At 49.4% G+C, this 18,110-nt stretch overlaps 1 protein-coding gene and 1 long non-coding RNA gene across 4 annotated transcripts in view; one reads left to right on the top strand and one right to left on the bottom strand.

Moving 5' to 3' along the window:
- Nucleotides 1-18,110, bottom strand: part of LOC101284566 (guanine nucleotide-binding protein G(o) subunit alpha) — a 159,472-nt gene that overhangs the window by 63,697 nt on the left and 77,665 nt on the right. For both annotated transcript variants that reach the window (XM_033417566.2, XM_004286367.4), the window contains exon 3: nt 10,892-11,033. In XM_033417566.2, the coding sequence (XP_033273457.1) occupies nt 10,892-11,033 (142 nt within the window). The remainder of the gene's footprint in view (nt 1-10,891; nt 11,034-18,110) is intronic.
- On the top strand, nt 7,103-18,027 carry LOC117199109 (uncharacterized). Of its 2 annotated transcripts, XR_004480294.2 has the most exons (4): nt 7,103-7,870; nt 10,368-10,496; nt 15,196-15,247; nt 16,865-18,027. It is a non-coding gene; the product is annotated as an uncharacterized LOC117199109 (long non-coding RNA). The 2 variants fall into 2 exon arrangements; XR_007474441.1 differs by having other exon boundaries at nt 7,103-10,496.

Genomic DNA, 18,110 nt, shown 5'->3' with positions numbered 1-18,110 from the left:
AGGATTCAAGGTTGTTTCTCTGACTCCAGAGCCTGGCTCTAACCCCTGTTGAGCTGCCTCTCTTGGGCACAGCCCTTTGCAGCTGCACTTGCCCAGCTCTAAAATGAAGTCTTGACTGGCACATGGCTAAGGTCCCTGCTGGCTCAGGTGGGCTGGCAAAGACCCAAGTCTCCCCAGGAGACATCCCCAAACATGGGCCCGTATCCCCCGCCTGGCTTCATCTCCAATTCTGCCATCACCCCTGCCACAGCCCCAGTGGAAAGGTGAGATGGGAAAGGGGAGGGGTGGGCTGGGGGCTGTGTGTCCACGCGCCCTACACCTGGGATCCTGGGGGAGAGGCCACCATGGGAACAGCAGCTCTAGCTCCAGCCACACTGGGTTATCTCATAATCCTGCTGTGCTAGCTTGGGCCTGGCTAGCCATCCGCTGATACAATATGAACCAGGCACAGCTGGCAGCGCTGAACTCAAGAAGAGATTTAGGATGGCTATGGTGGCCTCCCCAGCATTTGCTTCTTTTGCTTCCATTTCCTTTTTCATGAGCTGATTTTACCTGCCACCAACCACTTTCTTGTCTCCGGTGCCCCTCGGGACAACATTCTAGCTTCTGAGCCTATGTGGGTGCTGTAGACTGAACATCTGTGTCCTCTCAAACTTCATATGTAGAAACCTAATCCCCAACATCATGATATTGGGATGGGGATTAGGGGATTAGTGCCTTTATAAGAGACTCCAGAGATCAACCCCATTCCTTCCGTCGTGAGAGGACACAGTGAGAAGACGGCTGTCCATGAACCAGGAAGTGGCCCTCACCAGACATCTAATCTGCTGGCACCTTGATCTTGGACTTCCCAGCATCCAGAACTGTGAGAAATAAGTTTCTGTTGTTTAAGCCACTCAGTCTATGGTATTTCTGTTATATCGGCCAGAAAAGACTAAGACAGTGGGAAAACAAAGGCAAAAACTGGAGAAGAAACGAGGACCCATCTCTGCTCCAGCCTGGAGGAGCACCCATCCACCAGAGTACCTCCCCCATTCCTGGCCGCTGGACTGGACTTCCCATTGACTCAGTACATCTGCTTTCATGTTCTTACTAATTCCCGTGACAGTCCACAGGCAGGGTGGCAGGTGGTGACTGGTGCTGTCCCCCAGCCCCTCTTGCCTCTGTGTCCTACTAGAGTGGCCAAAAAACCCACATTTTTGCTTTCCTCGGATCCCTTGCTGCTAGGCCGATGTGGAGTAAAAAGTCAGGCCGCCCTGCTTCTTCCTCCTGCCTCTGGAGTCCTTGTGAGAGGGTGTCACCTGCCATCCTGGAGCCATGAGCGCCCAGAGAGCCACCGAGGTGCTGACCCAGGCCCTGATGCTGCACAGCTGCAGAGCAGCCCCGGGCTGCCGACCCTCAGGAGTCCCTGTCCTTACCGTCAAGGACACTGCTGGTTGTGTGGTTTTTACGTGCAGCCCAATATATCCTAACTTGCACAGGGAGACTCAGAGGAGCTTTGTGACTTGCCCAAGTGAAAGTGCTTACCATTTAAAACTAAGGCTGTGACTACCCCTACCCAACACAGGGAATACCTCCATAATCCTTCCGTAACTCTAATGGCAGCCCACACCCTGCTTCTCGAGGAACAAGGCCAGGGAGCGTGTCCATGCTTGGCCGGGTGCCTGTGGATCAAAGGCCTCAAGGCAGGAAGGAACGTCGGCTTTTCTCCTAGGTGAACTGTTTTTCCGACAATTTAGTCCCAAAGGTAACTTCTTCAGAATGTCCTGGGGCAGCATACTAGGCCCAGCCTCCTCCTGGAATGTCCTTCATCTTTGGGCCTGGACCACAGCCCCTGAAGTCCACGGAGAGGACCTTGAGGCCCAGTGTGACCCTCCATCAACAAGGAAACACCCTCGTGCGTTCTCAACACTTGACTTACTAAGGCAGGGAATGGCTCAGCATTTTATCAAGATTCAGAAAAATGGTTTTCTATTTAGCCCTCAGTAAACTCCAAAACTCAGTGGAGGAGAACGCTCCATCTTCCCCTCATCAGCACCTCTTCATTAAATGCCAATCATGCAAGAGGTCCAAGCCTGCTGCGGCTTTCCAGATTCTCTAGGGTGGGCAGTTGACAGCAGGATGGAACCCAAGCAAAGGCAGGGCTCCTCCTATGAGCGCTCAGACCCCGACACTCACCTTTACTCAGCTCAGGCTGCCCTCAGCCAGGGGGGCCTGCTTCCCTGCTACCACTGTTCATCTGTAAGGCCTAATGAACCTTTGAAAACTAGAGTAGTTGTTACTCTGCTTCAAGGCACATGATGCTAATAACCGCTAAGCTTTCCTGAGTACCTACTGCATGCCGGGTCCTGCTCTAAGAGCTTCTACCTATTAGTCCTTTAATCCTCAAGACAACCCAGTGAGATATGTCATTATCACTGCACTTTCACGAGAATAAAAAACACTATCTACTGAAGCATCTGCCCTCCTTGCCTGCGCCCTGGGGGCAGGAACTGAGTCTTGCCCACCACTGCAGGAACACCAATGTGGACAAATGGACGGGTGAACGCTCAGGTGGACAAGACCGTCCTGGCCCTCCAGACTCACTGTCTAGCTGCAGAGGGGAGGCATCCTGAGGCAGAGGGCCGGGGAGAGCTGGGGCTGGAGCTCCAAAATGACAAGCGTTCAGAGGAGGGGGCAACCATTTGCAGCTGAGGAAACCCAAGAATACTCTAAGGAGGAGAGGAACTGGAGGGACATCTCAAAAACCTGAAATTTTAATCCCTCCTCTTCCTTTCCCACCTTGAAACCTGCTGTTCCTTTGAGTTGGTTCTTCCTTTTGGAGTAAGGCCAGGAAGAGCCACTTGTGCCGCCAACCTGGGCCAAGGTACTAGCAGCCAGGTCTGGAACTCCTTATGGCAGGGCTTAAAATAAAGACGCCTGCACCAAACCCAGAGCCTGGGGCCTGATCCAGCCTTAGACCACAGGGAGCAAGCCGACCTGGCTGCACTGAGCCCTGCAGAGCTGGGGAGGCCTTGGAAATCAAAGGATGGGATCCCTCATCTTTTCATTTTTGCATGTAAACCCACGTCCCTATGCACTGTCTGCCAGGGATGTGACTGCTTACAAAGTTTCTGCGGGATGAGTGACTAACCAACTAAATGAAAGAAAACAAGGCCCCAAGTTGGCTGAGTGATTTGGGGCAGACTGCTGAGATGGAAAGAGAAGTGAACAGTGATTCAGAAAACCTGAAGTTCTAGTCCTGGGCCTGCCAGGTCATCCCTTGTGTAAGTCTCTTTCCTGTTGGGCCCAGGTGGGGCCTATTTTTTGCCACCATCTGCAAAATGGAGCAGCAGACTCAGGTGGCCTTGAATGGAGGAGTTTCAAACTCTATTAACCTGGGCAGCAGGGGATCAGAGCCAGGCCAGGCCTGGTCCGATACAGCTGAGGAGCGGCGCGGTACCTAGCGTGCGGCAGTGTACATGCTGCTGCCCAGAGGAAGCCTCTTCTTGGCCTCAGGTTTGGGCCTTCATCTGTCACCTCCCCAGCCCCCGTCAGATCTGACAACCACCACTGAGGACCGCTGCGGTTTCTCCAGACTCCAGGAACTCAGGCAGACACAGACCAGAGAGCATCCTTGCTTTTGTCTGTTTCAGAATTCGTGTAAACCACAGGGTGAACGGCACTGTGCCGTGGAGATGGCGCCACCACATTCCCCTGATTAAAAAGAAGTTAGGGGCTTCCCTGGTGGCGCAGTGGTTGAGAGTCCGCCTGCCGATGCAGGGGACACGGGTTCGTGCCCTAGTCCGGGAAGATCCCACATGCCACGGAGCGGCTGGGCCCGTGAGCCATGGCCACTGAGCCTGCGCGTCCGGAGCCTGTGCTCCGCAAAGGGAGAGGCCACAGCAGTGAGAGGCCCGCGTACCGCAAAAAAAAAAAAAAAAAAAAAAAAAAAAGAAGTTAGTGTTCAGCGCTCCACTGTGTGACTTAAATGTCAAGATTTCTTTTACCAGAGGAGATCCAATGACATTCTGGAATCTAAGTATGAAATTTGATTCTGCCTCCCCAAATAGTGCCATTATCTCTAAGGAGGGGGTGTTCTAATGAAGCCTCCTGGTGGAACATTAGAGGCTGGGCAGCAATTCCAGAAACAGCACTGATCTTTAGTCCTGCTTGAGTCACTGACCCTGGGCCGCCCAGTAAGTGCTGTATGTGTCAGGCACTGTCCTAAGCGCTTCACATGCATCACCTCATTTAGTCTTACAACAGAGGAAAGGGGACAGTATTAGAATTATGCCTGTTTTACATACAGAAACACTGAGGGTTAAGGAAGTTAAATAATTAACGCAGGGCCAAACTCTTCCAAAATATAGCAGAGGGAGGAATACTCCCAAACTCATTCTACGAGGCCACCATCACCTTGATACCAAAACCAGACAAGGATGTCACAAAGAAAGAAAACTACAGGCCAATATCACTGATGAACATAGATGCAAAAATCCTCAACAAAATACTAGCAAACAGAATCCAACAGCACATTAAAAGGAACATACACCATGATCAAGTGGGGTTTATTCCAGGAATGCAAGGATTCTTCAATATATGCAAATCAATCAACGTGATACACCATATTAACAAACTGAAGGAGAAAAACCATATGATCATCTCAATAGATGCAGAGAAAGCTTTCGACAAAATTCAACACCCATTTATGATAAAAGCCCAGCTGGGATTTGATTGAATGCAGTATCCAATACTTCTTGTGTCAGGCATTGTACTAGATAGATAAGATCTATATTCTGTCCTCAGAGAGTTTATAATTTAATGGGAGAAATAGGCATATGCACAAACGAAAAAAACGAAAATGAGAGTATTTTCAACTGAATAAAGCCTTATACAAGTTCAAAGCATTATCTCTTCGCTATTGTCCCATTATAATGTACTTTACATATGCAAGTATACATGTATATGCACATAAATTTTATGTATATTTTTATATACACATGGGTGTGATAAAATTTATAACATGGGATTGTTCACAGACTTTCCCCATCTCCCACGGTGGTCCAAGTGAACCTCCTAAACCTGTAATTGTCCAGTCTCCCCCAGACTTTCTTCCAGTGTCTGAGTTTAGGTCAGTTCTGCCACACAAGTTTCTCTGCTTTTGTGATGCAGATGCAGGCCCTGGGCTGAGGACGGAGGAAGGGGGAGGGAGAGGGACTCCACTCAAAAAGTTAAGAGAATTTACATGATAATGAACTGGGGGTAAGGAGGGAGACGGAGATGGAGAGAGAGACAGGGAGAAGAAGAAAGAGAGAAACTGAGGAACAGTTGGAGAAAGGGAAAGAGGGAGAAGAGGAGACGGGACCCCGTCTAGGCATAGAGCAGGAGAGGGAGGAAGAAAGCAGGAGGAAAAGAGGCAGAATAGCAAGAAGGAGAAAGAGGACAGGAGGGGAAAAGCCTGGCAGGCTGGCGGTAGAGAGATGGTCTCTTGGGGAACTTAGAGAGAAAGCAGCTAAAGAGAGTGGGGTTGGGACAGACATGAGGAAGACAGAAAACGACTTGTGAGAAAAGCAGTGGATGTTGCCCTTTGAGTCCCTTTTCATATTTCTGGAGAAACTCAGAAGAAAGAATGGGATTCTGAAGATTTGTTTTGCCTGGTTGTACTGTGCCTATTTAAATGGGACTCTGCTCTGGACCTGAGCCATATGAATTATAGCTTCCTTGGGGTTACAAATCTGTATTATATATGTATATATTTTGTGCTGAATGTCCCTGGGTAAGTCACTTTGCCTCTCTGTGCCTCTTTTTTTTTTTTTTCACTTGTAAAATGGGGATAACAATAGCACCCACTGCACAGGTAGCTGTTAGGATTAAATTTTTTAATTAATATAAATGGTTTAATGCAAGCCCTAGAACATAAAAATTGAAAGCAACTATTATCATCATCTTCAATTCTTGGAGCTGCAGTTCTCTGAGTCCATCTACTACTTGCTGATTCCAGCTGGAGCCCATGAGGTTGAGACCATATTTGGCCCAGCCCAGCCTGTCTCCTGACTTTCTGCCAGAGGTGTCACCTTGTTTCCAGTCATCCAGGCCAGTAACACTAGAGTCCCAGTTTCCTGATCCTTACACTTTTTTTTTCTTTTGCGGTACGCGGGCCTCTCACTGTTGTGGCCTCTCCCGTTGCGGAGCACAGGCTCCAGACGCGCAGGCTCAGCGGCCATGGCTCACGGGCCCAGCCGCTCCGCGGCATGTGGGATCTTCCCAGACCGGGGCACGAACCCGCGTCCCCTGCATTGGCAGGAGGACTCTCAACCACTGTGCCACCAGGGAAGCCCCTGATCCTTACACTTTTGCCCCAGTAGCCAAGTAACTACCAGGTCCCTTTCTTTCATCACCACACATCACTTTGCTGCCCTTCCTTTCCAACTCCCATCGAGACCCTTACTGTAGCTCCCAACCAGCCTCCTGACCTTCAGTCTCTCCCACCACTAGCCCACCATGCACATGCCATCATGATAATCTCCTAAAACTCGCTTTCATCCCACCCTTCCCCAGCTCAAACTTTATCAATGGCTGCCTACTGCCAACAGGATAAAACCCAAACCCCTTGACATACTTTCCAAGGCCTACCCAATCTGGACCTAACTGTATCTTCTAACTTTCCCACACCTTCCCATATCCTAATCCTCTGTCCTGGCCACTGGCCTCCTCCGTCAGTCAAATCTCCTCTGGTCACCACTAACCCATGGCCTTTATTCATGCTCTTCTCTGCTTCAAGTCCCTTTCCTCACCTACATCTGTGCCTGTGAAGCCATACCTCTGCTTCAAGGACAGTTCCAGCCTCACTTCCTCTAAGAAGCTTTCCCTGACCACTTCACGGAATGAGCCTATGAGCCCTGTCCTCCCAAGAAGATGACCAGCCCCTTCAAGGCCCCATCCCACATTCCTCTCTTTCTCCAGAGTTTAGCACAAACTAAACATATAGTAGGTACTCAGTCAACATCTGTTCAGTAGTGATAACATTACAGGTTCTTTTCCTTTTTTCTCTGAGTACCGAGAAAGTTAGAAATGTCTTTCTACTCAAGAGATTTTTTTGGGTGGGTCTACTATGTGCTGAGCACTGTGCTGGTTGTTGGGGTGGGGAGGTGACCCAAAGATGAATGACACAGGCCTTGAGCAGAAAGACCTTAGACATAATGGAGTTCTTATTCTAGGCTCCACTGGTGGGCTTTATGAGTTCCAGAGCCCCCTGAAATGGTATGAAAAATTTCCTGGACATGTGAGTGAGTGCACGGCTCTGGAGAGAAGGCTCATGGCTTTCATTAGTTGCTCAAATGGGTTTTGATCACCCTGAAGCACAAGGGTCACTGCTCTAAGGAAAGAGCGGACACACTGCATGAGATACATGCTCAACAGAGAAAGCATTGAGCTGAGCTGAGCTGAGCTGAGCTGAGCTGAGCTGAGCTGAGCTGGGCTGAGCTGGGCTGGGCTGTCAGGGGAAGGAGAGGAAGTCTTCATGCAAAGACGGGAGCTCAGCTGGTCCTTGCTGAGCAGGAAGAGCTCCAGGGGGAAGAGAGGGGAGAAGGCACAAGAGGCAGAAGGTGTGGTCTGAGCCGAGGCCTGGAGGTGTGGGAGTGTGTGGTATCTTTGGGGAGCAGTCTGTGGCCTGGGGGTGCTGGGGCGTGGAGTGTATAAGGAGATCCCTGCCGTTTGCCCAACAAAGAGGCTCTTTCAGGCTTGGGCTCATGCACTGTCATATGGCCTCAGGTGAGTCCACACCCCAGAGAGGCTGCAGGAGAAACCAGTCAGTCCTCCCTCCACTGGGGGGCCAGGGCAGGGGGGCAAGCCAGCTGCCAGGAGAAGTCAAGGACGTTGTTCTAATGAGGTATGGCAAGGAAGCTTCTAGATGCTTCTCTGTATGGAGAGTATAAAGCTGGTTGGCCCAAGCAGGTGCTGGGTGTGGGGCTGTTTTCCTCCAGATATGGCATTATGGGTGGGGGGACGATGTCGGACGTGCGGAAGCCAAGAGAGAGAAGGAGGTCTTTTCTTTACACACCAAAACACTAATCTGGGTCGGCTCTGCATGGGACGGTTCTCCCAACATCCAAACAGCAGATCCCCCAGGTGGGCAGCCCCTGGGAACCCGAGAGAGGAAAGAGTTTGGAGACCCAGCCTTGGGGTCAGGGCATCTGGTCACCAACAACTGGCCAGCTGCAGGCAGACCTGACTGGAGGGCGTCCAACACCCCAGGGCCCACCTCTGCCCCCGGAAGCAGTTCAGGCTGAACAAGAGCTTCTCGTTCCCAACTTGCCAGGCTCACTTCTCACTCAGGGCCCTGGGAGCGTCCGCTTAGAACCTCTGTCCCTCCTCCTCTTCCCACGGCTGGCTCCTCCTTAGAGTCGAGTTTCATCACAAATATCCCTTCCAGGTTCAGGGGAACCTTCCCTGGCCACCCAGTCTGAAGTGGCTGCCCCCTTCCACCTCAAGCCCCTGACAACTGATATGCAGGCAGGCGGGGGATCCTTGCACCCCGCTGCCCAAACAGCAAATCCAGAGCAGCCCACTCCCAGGAAACACCTTCTCCAGCTGCCTGGCTCACTTTAGCCTAAGGTGAAATAACACAGGAGGAGGTGCCCCAGGGCCTGGAGGCCTTTGCCAGCCAGAAGGACTGTGCCTGACAAACCTGTGCTGCCCCGCAGACCGGTCAGGCGTCTGCCACGGTGCCACCTGCTGGAAGAGGACTGGGCTCCAGCTCCTCTCTGTGTCCAGTGGACGCTCCAGGGAGTCCCCACTCTGCTCTTGGTCTCCCTTCCCAGAGGAGCCTTTCCTGATCTCCTTCTTGAGGGTTGTCTCAACCAGGAATCCCACAGAAGCCAAGGGGTCCCACAGTATAGTCCTTAATATATCATCTTCCTAGCAATTCCCAAGCAATCATCTCTCTATTCAGGATAATAAAATGGGAGGAAAAAAAAATCCCCCCGTGAACAACAAACGTTTTCCAAAACTGAAGGAGAAAAGCATTCTGAAGTCACACTGACTGTCTGGGTTATAATCCGGGCAGGAGGTTTTGGGGAAAGAAGACTGGTTGGGAGGTGGGCATGGCGGTGAACACACATACTCTTGGAAGATCTCGCAGGCTGTGGTTGTGTGTGCCTGCGTGCATGTGTGTTTGTGTGGGTGTTTGTGTAACGTGTGAGCTGCGGACACGTGAGCTTTTGCACTGGGCCTGTCGTCTGGTTAACTGAGATTCAGGCTCCATGCTCTCTCTTTGGCCAAAAGGCAGACAGAAAGACCAAAGGCCTGTGGCCTGTCCCATGTCTGAAGATCATACCAGGCATTTCCTGCTCTGGGCTTTAATGACTGAGTTGAGTAAAGTGAGTTAGTACTTGTAAGGTGCTTAGCACAGTGCCTGGCAGCTAGCAGGTGTTCAATACAAGAGAGCTATTTGTATAAGCACTGTGGCCATTATCATTAACAATGAATGAAGCCCTGTAACTTGTCTGGCTACTTGTAACCTGTCTTGGCTACTTCTGATGATCTGAGTTGCTCTTTGCTGACTGGTTTCTCCAGCTCCACTCCTACTGTGCTCGTTCCTGTATCCCCAGCAAGGCCTGGTACACTGTACTCTCAGTGAATACTTAGTGGAAACAAGACTGAAGAACTCAGTGCCCCTGGTTCCGCAGGCCCTGGCTCTATGACCAAATCCAAAGCTAGTCCCTGGGGAGAAGTACTTCCTTTGCAGAGCCAGCTTCCAGACTCAGCCTTGCAGAGGGGCAGCGCCCGGCTTCCCCACCCCAGGCTGGTCTTGGACACACTCTCAGTCACCCAGTTCCCATCTTCCGGGAGGAGGCAATGCCTGAGCTGGGATGACTCTGTCGCATGGAATTAGGATTTTGTGCATAAAATATTGAATTTTACATTTAAAGCTATCTGTCGCAGATGATTTATCAGACCCAGAGAAGGTGAAGATAGTTTTCCTCTGTAAGGGAGGTGATGTTTTAGCCAAGACAGGATATATACACTATGTATAACCAAACCACGCAGTAATCGGAGATTAACGCTCTCCGTCCAGAGCCTCCAAGGAGGGGCCCAGGCGCTCGGAGGCCTCCACCTGCTCCCCTCCTCACACTCCAGGTCACAGGAGGGGGATCGCTGGGATTCAGGGTCCCACCAGGAGACGAAGAGTCACTTTTAGATAGACTTATCTGAGGCTGTTTTCCCTCCCTCCCCGCCACCTTTTATTTGGCTTTGCCAGTATAGCTGTGTAAGGTTCAGTCTTACAGTTAACGCAAATGTTTGCAAAAAAGAGGCTTTTACAACTTATTCCATTCACCACTTATCAGATGCCTGGAAACTCAACTGAAAAACTGTCCCTGTTCTAGGATGTCGACCTCCTACAGGAAGGAGAGCCTCTTCGGTCCTCAGACACACCTCGGAGGGGCAGAAAACACAACCCATGGGGCAAAGGAGGGAAGAGACTGAATTCAAATGGCTGCCCCACCCCCAACAAGGTAAGGAAAGCTCTCCTAAGGAGGGAAGATGGTGGCTAGGTGGGGCTTGTTTTGTCTAAGAAATATTTTTTCTGTTCAGGTTAATTGCCCAAGGGCATGTACTTGGACAATGTTGTGAGAGTCCCAGTTTAGGGCAGTCACCAACCCTTTCTCATCTGCAAAATAAACCCTGGAATTCTGTGGCTGTTGTCTCCTTCCTTGGCGATTGTGCTGTGGCGGTCTGCTTGTCACCAGAGCCCCTGTTTAACTGTATTGGCCAGGTCGACTGGTACACTGGCGGGTGACACAGCACAGTCTCGTCCTGTCCCTGCACGGCAGCCTGGCCTCATAAAGAGGACGCAGCGGGTACCAGAGACGGCCCTCTCCTCCCCGTGCGCATGGGCGCAGCAGCCTACCTTTCTCTCCTTGTCACCGTATTCGATGCCCAAAGTGTCCATGGCCCGGACGATGGCTGCCAGGGACTGGATGGTGTTGCTGTAGACAACGGGCTTGTACTGTTTCACGTCTTCTCCAGAGAAGCCATCTTCGTGGATGATCCTAGAGCAAAACCACACACAGCATGCCTGATGAGTGCACTGTCCACACCTGGCACCGAGCATGCCGGGCATGTGAAGCCCCACCCCAGCCAACCTCCCGGCTGAGGGCCGGGCCCAGCTCGGATGCTGAATTACTGAGCTGCTGTGATAAAACCACAAAATCTGAAGGAAAAATCGACCTAAATTACTGACAATTAATCTGAAAAACAGAACAGTGGAAAAAAGAAACGCAGTCTTTTTACATTCCCTAGGTACAGTGAAAGAAAGATCAGTCAAGGGGTTGACAATACTTGAAAGCACTTAGAACACACACTAAGCACTCGATAAATGTTCACCATTAGTATTTTTAAGCAAAGCTCAGGGTTTTAACTTAAATATCCACTTAGGAGTAAACTGCTGAAGACCCCTGCGAGAAGCCTGCACACGAAGAATACATTTTTTCTTTCACAGAAAACTTACACTGCTTTTAATGAAGGGAAGAGCACTCACTTAAAACCTTCCTCTTTGACAAGAGAAAAGCCTACTCCCCCATCCTCAGCTGGGACGTGACCACTGTGTCACCCTTATTCTGATGGCTCTGAACATGACATGGAGGACACGAAGGCGACACTGCAGTTCTCAGAGGCCATGCGACACTCCCCGCCCTCCTGTTCTCAGGTTCCTCTGGGGTCAGGGCTGAGGCTGGACATGCCCTGAGGTCCCTGTTCCCTGCAGATGGCGGCCGCTCAGTGAACGCCCACTGCCGACAAGGGTCTGGGGAGGAGAGAGAACTAGAGAGGGGGTAAAGCCAAGACTTTGCAAGAATTCTCTCATGGTTAAGGTAATTAAGAAAGGACAAATGGATTTCAAGACTAACATCCAACATTAGTCATGCCCCGTGCAAACTCTCCTGTGGTCATGTTTTTCAGTCCAAGACTCAATGCTACCTGTAACATGTACATCCAACTGTATAGTAGCTCAGACCTCCATTTCCACCTCCACAGCCCCTCTCCAGCCCTTCACATCCTTCAGTACAGGAGAAAACTGCTAACAAGTTTTCTTTCTTTGTATAAACAGTTTTACTGAGATATAGTTCACAGACCATACAATCCACCCATGGAAAGCGTGTGATTCAGTACTTCTTAGTATATTCACAAGGTTGGGCAATGGTCACCACAGGCTAATTTTAGACCATTTCTGTCCTCTCCAAAAGAAATCCTGTACCCATTAGCAGTCCCTCCCCATCCCCTACCCCAGCAGTAAGCAACCACTCATCTGATCTGCCTTCTGTTTTTATAAATTTGCCTATTCTGGACATTTCACATAAAGGCAATCACACGAGGTGTCGTCTTTTGTGACTAGTTTCTTTCACTTGGCATGTTCATCCCTGTTGTAGCATGCATCAGTACTCCCTTTCTTTTTATTGCCAAACTAGATTCCATGTACAGATATACCACGTTTTACTTATCCATTCGTCAGCTGATTGACACTAATGATTCCTGTTATAAAATGTGACTTGGTGCTGGGTTGTGAGTCTTTATCCTGAGTTTCTCTAAGAAGCAGATCAAAATGACCCTATTGCCTTTTCACTGGCTTTTATTAGCCCTAACTCCGTTTTTGCACAAGTTTCTTGAGTGTACACCCAGTCTGAGGCGTTGGTGCACAACCCCAGGGGGATCTCAAAGGGAATTGTTAGTTTCCACTGTAAACAGCCAGAAAACTGGACAAAATACATTAAACAAGTGGTTTCAGACACTGGAGAACAGGCAGCACAGGACCATGATCTGGAACAGAAAGGAAGCAAAGCGTGGTGAGTCCTATGATTGCCTTGGCTTTCTGCCTGGAGGCGTCTACCAGACCTCAGTGCAGGGAGGGAGGACCCAAGCAGAGCACAGGGGTCTTACTGAGCTGATGGGATAAAGATAAAAGTTCAGGAAAGCTGTGGGGACTGGGAACTGAAGGGCAGAGTACCAGAGAGAAAAGTGCAGAGAGAGGGAAAGCTCCAGATATCTGAACAGGGGTCTCCTTGAGTCTTTGGCTGAATAGAGTGAGACTCTACGAGCTCAAGAAACAAGTGTCAGGGAGCTTATAAGGTGGACACCTCCCAGAGCTGGCCCAAGGCTGGGAGATGCTCAAGTTCTGACTAACCAGAGTGGAGAGCTGACACCTCGGGCATTTGGCAGAAACCCCAGAAGGCTCATGCCATGGTAGTAGGGCTAAACTAGCCCTAGAGTAAAGGCTACATTAGACCTGCCCGGACAAAACTGAAAAATGGGCCTCAAAAAACCAAACTGACCCACAAGTAACTTAACTGCATGACAGAATAAAATCTAACACTCTTTAAATGAGGACAACAAAACCCAGACACTTAATAATATCCAGCATCCAATAAAAAAATTCTGGATATGCAAAGGAGGAGGAAAGTGTGACCCATAACCAGGAGAAAAATCAGTCAACAGAAGCAGACCCAGAAGTGACAGAGATGATGGGATTAACAAATAAGACCTCACAAACACCTATTTAAAATATTTTCAAGAAATTAAAGGAAAACATGAGTATAATGAGTAAAGAAATGGAAGATAAAAAAGAACAAAACGAAGTATCTAAAGATGAAAATATAATATCCGAGACAAAAATTTCACTGTAGGGGATTAACAGCAGATTTAGACACACAGAAGATTAGTGAACTTGAATACACCAATATAGAAACCATCCAAACTGAAGCAAAGAGAGGAAAAAGGCTGGAAATGTATTACATAGAAGTAAAATTTATATAATAGCACAAAGGATGGGAGGGGTAAAATGGAAAAATACTGTTGAAAAATTCTTGTATTATACATGAAGTAGCATAATATTACTTTAAAGTAAAGCATAAGTTAAGATACATATTGTAAACTCTAGAACCATCACTAAAAAAGTCTCCGAGACCAGACTCCCCTCAGAGGGTGACCTCTGGGTGACCTGAGAGGTGCAGTCTGGATTTACTGGTCCTCATGACACACCCTCCCAAGAAGCCAGTGCAATGAGTTTCTCATGCTTTGTTCTGGACCAGCAGGCCTTGCCACTCTCCTGGGAATACTCTCTAGACCCTCAGCTGCCTACAGGACTTCCTTCCACTAGGGGATGGGACTGTCATTTTTCCCACCTGTTAGTATTAATTCTTTACACCACCTAACAAGGTAGAGAGGGTAGGATTTCATTATACCCATCTCTAGAAAAGGAGACTGAGTGAGATTGAGTAACTGGCCTAATGGCTGTCAGCAGGCAGGGTGAGAGCCACAGGCAGGAGCAGAACCCGGGTCTCTGGGTACACAGTCCTTTCTGCCACCCCTCAAGCCTCAGACTGGACTAGGCAGAATACTGCCTGGAAGGTCTCACTGGTGCCTGGGGTGGCCCAAGATAGAGAAGCTTCATTCGGAGTTTACAAAAATGAAGCAGTTTGGCCAAAAATTGCTCAAATCATGATTATTAGTTGCAAAACTTGTTCAAACTGGCTTATATTAGCTTAAAATCGGGCTTCCTGCTTCAGGGTAGAATTTTACACCTTCCCTTCCCTCTGACTACAAAGTAGTAAGTACTCCAACATAGAAAAGTTGCACCATACAGAACAACACCAAAAATAAATAAATGTTCATAATTCTACCATTCAGAGAAAAAGGATGGATTTTTTTAGTGTAAGTCCTTCAGTATTTCTTTCATGCCCCATTCTTCTCTGCTCCCTACCCCCTCGCCCCAGCATTGACTTCAGTCACATATCCTTAAAAGTATCACTTAGGGCCCCTTTATTTTCTATTTCCCATCTCATTCCGGAGAGTGGTCAGAGCTTAGGAGTCAGAAAGATGGGGTCGCCAGCTCCATCACTGATGAGCTGTGCGTTCCTGGCAAAGGATTTAACCCCTCGGGCCTTGGTTTCCTCAGCCGCAAGGAACTGCTGTGAGGAATAAATGTAAAGTGCCTATTGTATAGTAAGTATATAATATATAGTAGCTGTTAGTGATAATATCTTCATCCTAAAGTCAAAATCCCCCCCAAATAGAATTTCCTTCACTGGTGGTACAAAAGAAGCAGAATCATAACAGCCGCTAATGTTTGAGGGTTAAGTCTTTGTGTTAAGTGCTTTACATGCACGATCTTGTCTAATCTTCAAAACAAACCTAGGAGATAATTTTATCTTCTCTTGACAGAGGAAACTGAGGCTCAAAGAGGTTAACCCAGTTACGCGAGGTCACGCAGCTGGTAAGTGTGACAGTGGCATTCGGGGCTGTGCTTGTGCCCACCAAGTGGATGCTGACAGGCAGGACTGCTGCTTCTTTTGGGATCCCTATATCTTAGTTCCCAGAGAACCCAGAGATTTCCCATACAAAGTGAGCATCAAAACATCTCCTATAATATCAGCCCAAGGAGTATGGGGCAAGGAAAGGAGGTGTTTGGTTAGGGGTTGGAGAGGCAGCCCAGGAGAGTCTGGTTTCTGGTTTCTTGTGACAGCCCAGGTTTGAGCCCTGGAGGAGACCAGGCCAGGATTTGGAAAGCAGGAGTGAGGCTGCATGTGGCACCTCTGACATCTCACACTGCAGCAGCCCCAGACAAACCAAACTTCATCTACATAGTTGAGTGACAGAGTGCAGAATCAAGTCCCAGAGACATCATCTGAGCCACTGGATCCAGCTATTCCTGAAGCTAACCCTATCCCTACACTTCTGAGTGATATGAGTCAAACCACTCCCTCTTATTTCTGCATAAGCTAATCTGATTTGGGTTTCTGTCACTTACAACCAATACAGTCATGACTAAAACATGTTTTGTACCTTGGGAGACCATTTCCTAGTGCACTTGTTTATTAACTTTCTGTCTTTACCACCAGCCTGTCAGTCCCTGGAGGTCAGGTACCACATCTCATCCATCTCAGTTCCTCCTCTCCATAACAACTGGCACAGGGCTAGGCTCTGAATAGTACTCAGGGGAAGTGGGACACAACTACATGAACCAGGACGACACTGATGCACAAGACCCACCCCTCTCCAAGGAGCTCACTAGAGGAGGCAGACGTGTGTGTGTGTGTGTGTGTGTGTGTGTGTGTGTGTGTGTGTGTGTGTGTGTGTTGGGGTGGGAACTCACCAGATTTCCTATGTCTTCAGAGCCAGGGTAGCAAAGGAGGGTCAAGCTAGATGCTGTGTTGGTGCCCATCCCAAACTCAGGGACTCTGAGGGGTGTGGGGTTTTCCAAGCTACCAAACCAGAAGAAACCTGGGGAGCAAGCAAGGGCTGATTCTGCAGCCTTGTGTTTGATTTTGGACAGGAGCCACCAGCTGGACTCTGGAAACCCGGCAACACAACTGAGGGAGAAGATCCCAAGTGGAAATGAGGAGAGAGAGGGAGGGTAGCAGCCGAGCCGGCTGGAGCAGGTCTGAGCTTTCTGGGAAGAGGCGATCAAGGAGGGACTCCACTCCCCGCCCCGCCACCACCACCTCTCCTATCCCAGCTCCTCTCTCTGCTGCCTTGGAGACCCTGCAGGGGGCCTGGGCTGGGGCTCCCTTTGCTCTCTGCTTCCCCCTCTCAGTGCAGGACTGCACTCTGCTGCAGTGAGACTCCCCAGGCACAGTGGCCTTATATGGTCACAGAACCACAGGCTTAGGAGCTGGAAGGGACCCTGGAGGATCATCCGGCCCAGCAGCCATTCTCCCTCTCTGAATCACAGATGCTTCTGACACTGTGACAAACGCACCAACACACACACAGTTTTACCCCCCATTTCTGGAGGTTCACAAACGCACAGACTCTAAGCTGCTGGAACACATGATTTTTCACTCCATCTCCACGGTGGATTAAATGCCCCTCCTCTGCTTCCTTTTATCAGCACCCTTTCCCCGGCACCAGGACCATCTCTCCATCCTCCACAATAATCCCTTTAAGAGTTCAGATTAAGGGGGTGCTTTTGGAGCCAGACTTGAGACGTGTGACTGGGCAATTTCCTTAACTGCTTGATGCTTCAGTTTCCTCAACTTTCCATGGAGATGGGCCTAGTAATTAACAGTGGCTACCCTCACTGGGCCACGGCATGTAAAGAAGAGGGCCTGGCACAGGAAGCACTCAATCAGCTCAGCTGTTATGATGACTGTTATTGACATTATTGCATTTGCTAAGTGGAGCTGGGGGAGAAAGTACAGGGTGCTGGGTGTCCGGTGTCTGTCCTCTTGAGGACAGGAAGTGACCCAGGGCCAAGGGGCAGCAGGGAGGCCGGACACCATGGGAAGACCCCTTCCGCCCCCCGCAGGAGGAGAAGCAGGGCTCACAGCCACAGGAAGGAAGACAGGACAGCAAGAGGGCGCACGGTCCAGACTGGAGCACAGGATCTGCGAATTTACCTAATGAACATCACAGGAGCAGCAGTGGGTCGAAAAGCTAAATTTCCTGATTTGGGAGCCGCTTAATGAGGTTATAAAATGTGTTTCTCATCACATGTGGGCTGCCTGGGTTAGGGTCAGTGCTCAGGGCTTCACTCGTGTGACCACTGACAACAGTTTCCAGTCGTCGGGGAGACCTGATCAGCAATGTGGCTCTGGCCCTAGAGCTACAGCCCTCCCCAGCGGGGGAAAAAGACCACCCTGGCTTCAGAGAACACAGTTTTAATCAAACAGGCAACAGTGAGATACCAGTGAGTTAATGAGCCACATACCAGCAATTAGGGGCTCCACAGAACCTACCAGAGCAACGGACCCGGACAGGATTGTAAAATGAAAACACCGGTTAGAGTACAACGTGTGCCCCGCGCAGCCATTTGTATAAAACTAGATTTGTGTGTGATGGTATTGGTAAGAGGTTGGGGGTGTGGAGGGAGAAGGTGGGAGAGAGAAAAGATGACGTGGGAGGATGCTTAACAAAATATCATCAAGATCACTTTTGGATGGTAGCATTCAGTGATTTTTTTTTTTTTTTACTCTCTTATCATGTTTGTTTTGTTTCATTTAAAAAAACCTCGCATTTGTTATTTGAAAGGACAATAAATCATGTTCAATGGGAGACAGACGCTGGTGTTTATTAACAGGAGGACCATTTTGGCCGTGAGAGAAGAATCGAGTAACAAGGGGTAAAGCCGCCAATCA

This window comes from Orcinus orca, chromosome 20, assembly GCF_937001465.1.
Source record: "Orcinus orca chromosome 20, mOrcOrc1.1, whole genome shotgun sequence".
Taxonomy (NCBI): Eukaryota; Metazoa; Chordata; class Mammalia; order Artiodactyla; family Delphinidae; genus Orcinus; species Orcinus orca.
The sequence above is the reverse complement of the archived record's forward strand: the minus strand, read 5'-3'. Positions and strand labels throughout refer to the sequence as shown.